Below are 6,875 nucleotides of genomic sequence, written 5' to 3'. Positions count from 1 at the left end.
TTTAGAGAGGCCAATTAACCTAACAGTCATGTTTTTGCACTGTGAAGTAATTGAAGAGAACCCACGCATGCACAGGGAGAACATGTAAACTCCATGCAGAAAGACCCAGGGCAAGGGTAGGGACCTTCTTGCTGCATGGTAACAATACTACCCACCGTGCCACTGTGCAGCCCCAATTTATTACATAGGTAAAATAAAGAAAGAATACTAAGTGAAATTCACATTTTAGAAAAAAATGACTTCAACATGTAGGTCTATTTTTACTTATTTGTGTTTTTTTTCCCCTCGTGTTTTCAATTAGATTGAGTAATGTATAAGAGGCAAATTTTCAAGAACAAGTGTGATTTGTGTTGCAGGAAATGTGCTACCATATAAGGAGGCAAAAGTGTCAGAGATGTTTAGGAGGGTGGTGCAGGACACTTAGGGAATTCACTACGGTCGGTCACAGTGGTGAGGACTGGGGTAGTTGTGCTACTACTGGGGATCAGCAGAGCCACCTCCAGGACGTGGTGGAGATGGACAGATTGATGGATGACGTCAGACAAGAGCCCCCAAAGGATGTGAGATATAGAGCAGCCCAAAAAAAAAAAAAAAAAAAAAAAAAAAAAAAAAAAAAAAAAAAAAAGAGATATAGAGCAGCCAAGAAGAAGAGGAACACCACGGAGAAAGTTCATGGTTGTTATGATGAAGGATATTATGAGGAATGGAGTGTCATATGGGTAGCCCAGAGAATTAAAACAGAAATTTAAAAAAATAAAATATTCAATGGAAGGATGAATCCAGTCTCCTGGTTTTCCAGTTAGCCTTTCCTGCAAGACGTCATTCAATTTCTAAAAAAGATATACTATGGCGAGAATATCTAAAGCAAATGTGAAAATTTGAAAGAGTAGACCGGTTTCTTAAATAATCTATTTGAGTATCTGAAAGATACAGTGTAGGAACAGAAACTGCAACGGAGACGCAGTTGTTTCGGCGCGTGGCCTGTAGGAGGCGTAGTTTGACAGCTTGGCTCAGACAGCTCCTGTACATGCTGGGCGATGTCACCTGTCCGCTCCTCGACATCCAGCCGCAGTAGAATCACCAGGATTAACATCTGGGTGCATCCATCGTCAGGCTGAGCTCCCAGTAGGTACCACGCTCTTTCTCCTCCTGCTGTCATTGTTCAGCTCTGCTTACCGGAGCGGCTGCTTCAGGTGATGCTAGCTAGCCCGGATTAGCAGCTCAATGAGAACCACCATGTTTGTTGTTGTTAATAGCTTTCGTTGTGTCACTCTGGTTTGGTTTATTTTCAAAAGTCGTCTTGTTTTGCGGGGTTTGGGCTAGCATTACCCAGCCAGGACGCAGCAAGGACAGACCCCAATCTCTCTCCCCAATTAAGCACTTTAATGTTTCCCTAAAACACAACATATCGATGTGCTGTAACCTTCCAGCGACTGGTTTTGTCTGATTCGGGGTGTGCCAGAGCGATCTCTGTTGACATGTAATTAAGCTGGCATGCACGGCCCCTGTTTTACCCCGCATTTACCTCGGAAATCACAACCCAGGTCTCGGAACACCGCCACGACCCGTTTAGCTCTGCTTCCGCTGCAAGTCCGGAAAGCCCTGGGAGTCGATCATCATTTAACCCAGGGACTAAGGCTGACTGCAACACAAGCCGGGGGCTACTTTCTACTCACAGCCCTTTCTACTTTCAAACACTGTAGCAACATTTAACTAACAGAAGGTGAACAGTACCATGCCAGTGACTGATTAATGACATTTAAAGATGCAAACAATCAGAAGTGCAAATCATATCACAGTTATCACTCCCTCTCATGTGGCTACCATATTGGATTTTTAAATGAGTCTTACTGAGAAAACCCTTCACTTTCTAAACTGTTTAAATTCAATTCAGGGATTTTTTTTTTTTAAGTTAAATTTTCATACCTTAATCTCAAAATTCCAAGTACATGTAGATAGCGCCATTACACATAATAAAAGCAGAACCTAGTGCCAATAACAGTTCCTATGGCCTCTTACAATTCACATTATGGAAATTTGGCAAAAATAGACTACAAGAAATTAATTGTGATTTAAACTGTATTCCCTCCCCTATCCCGTTGTCTAAAACATCCATCCCTCTGGCCACGTTTCTTTCTTCTTAATAGTCTCTGCGGGTTTCATTTTGAGCCTGGCTGTAGAAATATCTTCCATAAGATCATTGTTAACGTTTGTATTTACATTTTCATAATTAGATAGTAAAAGCAAAGATTATGACAGGATGTTCAGCCTGCGGCTCCAGAGTCATAATTGCCTCTTTGGCCTCTCCTCTGTGGCTTTTATAAAACCAGCAACATCTTTGATTTCGACTGCAATAAGAATCAGTGATTTCAGCAGTGTTTCTTTAGATTTGTATTCAATATATGCACTGAATACTATAACAGAAGGGCACTAAGACACAAAGCTTTTAAATGCAATATAATGTTTTTAAAACTTCAAACTGTGTTTTTTTCATAAACTGTCTTTCTCCATTTTCCATACCTATGGAAAGGACTCATCAACTGGCCTTACACAAAAGTCCCTTTTCTTTGTAGAAAAATAATGAAAGTTGGAATTACAGGTTTTCTATTCAGAAAAATCAACTACTATAGACTCTTCTGTGAAGTTGGAATACCATCTTGGAAAGTCACCTTCTCCAACTTCAAGATTCAATATGGCTGCTGCACCTATAAATCATGGAGATACCTGCAGTATTCAATGTTTTATGTTTGATATTTTGTGTCTAATAAATGTGGTCCTAAACATTACTCTGTATACATCTTTCGATAACATGTTTGTTTAAGTTTTTAATGTACAAAATCCAGAGAAACATCTTATTGGTTTGTATTGTTAATATTAGTTACCCTGATAACTGAGCATGACATTAACAAATCACACTGTTGTTTCAGTGTTTAAATTACAAACGGTGTTATCATCCTGAGATTCTAATCCTGACGTTAGAGCAGGGGTGTCAAACTCATTTTGGTTGAGGGGCCGCATACAGCTTAATCTGATCTCAAGAGGGCCACACGAGTTAACTAAATAGAACTAATAAATGTGGACTTGTTGTTGATTTTTATATTAAGTTAATTTCACTTTTACACAATATATTATGAATAACCTCAGCGTTTTTAAGAAAAGTATGTTCAATTTCAACAATACTTTTACTCAGTTAAACATTTACTTAAATGCATTATGCATAAGAATTGATCACAGTGATTATACAATGTTGAAAAACATTTATTCATATTTTTTGGAACTTAAAAACACTGTCCTGCATGACAAAATACATCAAACAGATAAAAATTAAGAAATGATTTGAATTTTTCCACACCTGAAGCTTAATCTGCTAATTAAAACACAGCGCCCCTCGTGGACAATATAGGAACTGCATATTTTCAATTAAACGAAGTACATGTTTTTTTTCAATAATTGTTTTATCATTCTCTTCCTTTTATCTTGTCCACTTGTGAAAGTCAAATCTGATGAGCTCTTTGTGGCATCTTATTGCCACATTGCAAGACAGGACACTGGAAAAAAAATTAACATAAAAATAAATTATTATTATTTTTTTTTTTTATAATGATAATGCATTTAGCCACAGGGCCGGACTAAATTGTTCGGCGGGCCGGATCCGGCCGTATGTTTGACACCCCTGCTTTAGAGGCAAAAGGAAGGCAACATAAAAGCCTTTCACCTTTTAAATCTGTGAAGCCTTTAGAGATTGAAAAAAGTTATTTTAGTGCCAAGATTTAAGGGTAAAGCTTGAATTCTTGGCAAATTAAAAGGTACATTGCGGGAGTATAGAACAAGCACTCCAACAAAGGAAAAACAGAGCTTTATAATGTCAAAACTTTTGTACTAATTTTATTTTCATGTTGTCTGATGAAAATCAACTAGAGGGATCACATTTCTCCAATTTTAGCTTCCCTTCATTGGCTTCCTGGTAAATCCAGAATAGAATTTAAAATTCTCCTTTTCACGTATAAAGCCCTTAATAATCAAGCTCCATCATATATCAGAGCTCTGATTACCCCGTATGTTCCTAACAGAGCACTTCGCTCTCAGACTGCTGATCTGCTGGTGGTTCCTAGAGTCTCTAAAAGTAGAATGGGAGGCAGATCCTTTAGCTATCAGGCTCCTCTCCTGTGGAACCTACTCCCAGTTTTGGTCCATGATCACCCGCTGTTACCATCTAATGTAGAACAGATTACTAGATCAAATGTGTGCTTCTGTGCTTGTTTGTCTCTCTTGTTGTGTCACTGCTCTGTCTTCTCTAACCCCAGTCGGTCGAGGCAGATGACCGTTCATACTGAGCCCGGTTCTGCTGGAGGTTTTCCTTCCCGTTAATGGGGAGTTTTTCTTCCCACTGTCGCTTCATGCCTGCTCAGTATGAGGGATTGCTGTAAAGCCATGGACAATGCAGGCGACTGTCCACTGTAGCTCTACGCTCTTTCAGGAGGAGTGAATGCTGCTGGTCGAGACTTGATGCAACCTGCTTGGTTTCCTTAGATGGGAAACTTTTTGACCAATCTGTATAATCTGACTAAATTTGACTTTGGAAAGTGCCTTGAGATGACATGTATCATGAATTGGCCCTATGTAAATAAAATGTAATTGAATTGAAAAATTGTTTACACCATATATACGTATGTTTGCATTATTACAATATACAAACCGATCTTGTTATAACAAAAAAGTTTTTCTTTTCTTATTATATGATATTTATATTGAATGGGCATGAGAATTAATTGTCAAAAAGATATTGTTACGTTTTCTGGTTACAACGTAAAACCTTTTAACTTTTAGAAACTCCACCAGCTGCTCCATTCATTCATATTCATAACAGATTCAGTTTGACACGAGTCAACATGTCACAATAATATGGGCTAATTGTGTCTTTGATCAACCCTGTATGGATCCATATATTTCCGTCCTGCGGTACTGTGTGTGACAGCATGACCCGCCTGAGTGTGGTTCATGTAGTGTCATTGGTATTCATGGATACCCCTGTTTGCATGAGATAGTACAAACCTTGTGCAAAAATGCCTGAGTTTGAACCCAGGGGTTTCTTGCGTCAAGGCCACAGTGCTAGCAGCTCACTGTTGTAGCTTCTCAGTCATCCAGGACATGATGATGCTAAGTGCTTAAAGTAGGCAACTGGGAACAAGTGAAGTCCAGTTCCCTTCAATTTGAGCACTTAGTAACATTTAGTTCACACATGAATGGGCACATACCCACACACCACAATTATGACGCTTAGGGCTGCTAACAGCTACGCCATGTAAAGATAATTCATAATATTTTGCTGCTCCTTATTGTGCGTATTTGAGTGCCTTCATGTATAACACTATAATTATCAAAACCATCTTTAAAGTATTCACAGCATCTCACTTTTTCCACAGTAAATTAAGTTCCAGCCTTATCCCAAAATGTAGAATGATGATAATGTGAAACAAATAACTTTTTTTTGCAAATATGTTTAAAATAATAATAGAAAAAACTAGAAAATCATATTAATGTGTGTATCTACAGTCTTTGCCATCAATCTTAAAATTAAGTTCAGGTACACCCTAATTCTACTGATCATCCTTGAGATGTTTCTACTGCCTAATTGGAGTTCACCTGTGGTAGATTCAGCTGATTGGACAGGATTTGGAAAGACGCACACCTGTCTATATAGGTTCCCCACAGCTGACAGTGCATGTCGGAGCACAAACCAAGTGTGAAACAAAGGGACTGTCTTTAAGATCTCCAAGACAGGATTGACTCAAGACATAAATGTAGGGTTGTAAAGAAAAATCTCTGCTGCTGTGAAAGTCCCCACGAGCACAGTGGCCCCCATCATCTGTAATGAAGAAGCTTGGAACCACCAACAGTCTTTCTAGACATTGACAGCTGTCTTGACTGAGCGGCTGACGGAGAAAGGCCTTCTATTGTCATGGAGGTTACAGAGAGTCCGATGGTCACACTGTCAAAGCGTCAGTGTTGTTCTGTGGAGAGAGGAGAACCTTCCAGAACAACCATCTCTGCAGCACTCCACCAGTCAGTCCTGTATGGTAGAGTGGCCAGAGTAGGTCCTGGATGGACAGCAGGCCAGCCCTGATGATTCTCTCTGCAGACCTGATGAGGCATTGTTTTCAAGAAGACTTCAGGTCATAATTGCTGCAAAAGGTGCATCAACAAAGTATTAATGAGAGGCTGTGTTTCTTAGTTTTTTTTATTGTCAATATATTTGTAAAAACAAACAAACAAAAAAATAGTTTTCCTTTGTTAATTATGCGGTGCTGTGTTTAGAGCTTTTTAAGGAAACTTTAATTGAATAGATCTTTTAATAAGGCTGTAACATAACTATCCGTGGAACAAGTGAAGCAGTGTGAGAACTTCCCAGAAACACTATACATGCAGAACATAACCATGAGAAATGTCAGTCTGGTTAACGGTGTTTAAAGTCCACAGCTTTAGTTAAAATCATGCTGTCCAGAGCCGGCCCCTTTTGAAGGGCCAGTCTTCCACAAACATCTGCTCATTTGTAATAAATCCCCAAATTGACAACCATAAGTATTTTTTTTATCATTTATTTAGGTCTGAAATGATTACCAGGAGCTGCTAAGGCATCCCCAGGGAGAATCATGACAACACAGCCAACTTCGGTTTCCATCCTGAGGGAGTTCTGTCCGCTGTATTATCTGCTGAACGCCATCCCTGCAAAGGTACTGACCTAAATCCTTCCATCGTACAAGTAAAGCCACATATGCTAAACCAGGGCAAAAGCTGGGGAACAGGGCCTGTCAGAAGTTTACGTCCACCCATCATTGGCTTGAATGTCATATTCTTTGTGCGCTTGTAATAATGCG

At 39.3% G+C, this 6,875-nt stretch overlaps 1 protein-coding gene across 3 annotated transcripts in view; it reads left to right on the top strand.

The window, feature by feature from the left end:
- The first annotated feature begins 836 nt into the window (after positions 1 to 836).
- The window catches only part of tecpr2 (tectonin beta-propeller repeat containing 2), a 45,478-nt gene continuing 39,439 nt past the window's right edge, over positions 837 to 6,875 (top strand). For 2 of the 3 annotated variants that reach the window (XM_021307146.2, XM_012879703.3), the window contains exons 1-2: positions 837 to 1,125; positions 6,604 to 6,731. In XM_021307146.2, coding sequence (XP_021162821.2) covers positions 6,651 to 6,731 — 81 coding nt within the window. In that variant the 5' untranslated portion in view covers positions 837 to 1,125; positions 6,604 to 6,650. Of the gene's footprint in view, positions 1,130 to 6,603; positions 6,732 to 6,875 lie in introns of all 3 variants that reach the window. The other variant, XM_036151153.1, reaches the window with a different exon arrangement.

Source organism: Fundulus heteroclitus, chromosome 19, assembly GCF_011125445.2.
Source record: "Fundulus heteroclitus isolate FHET01 chromosome 19, MU-UCD_Fhet_4.1, whole genome shotgun sequence".
NCBI classification, from domain to species: domain Eukaryota; kingdom Metazoa; phylum Chordata; class Actinopteri; order Cyprinodontiformes; family Fundulidae; genus Fundulus; species Fundulus heteroclitus.
This window is presented reverse-complemented; position numbering and strand designations above follow the sequence as displayed.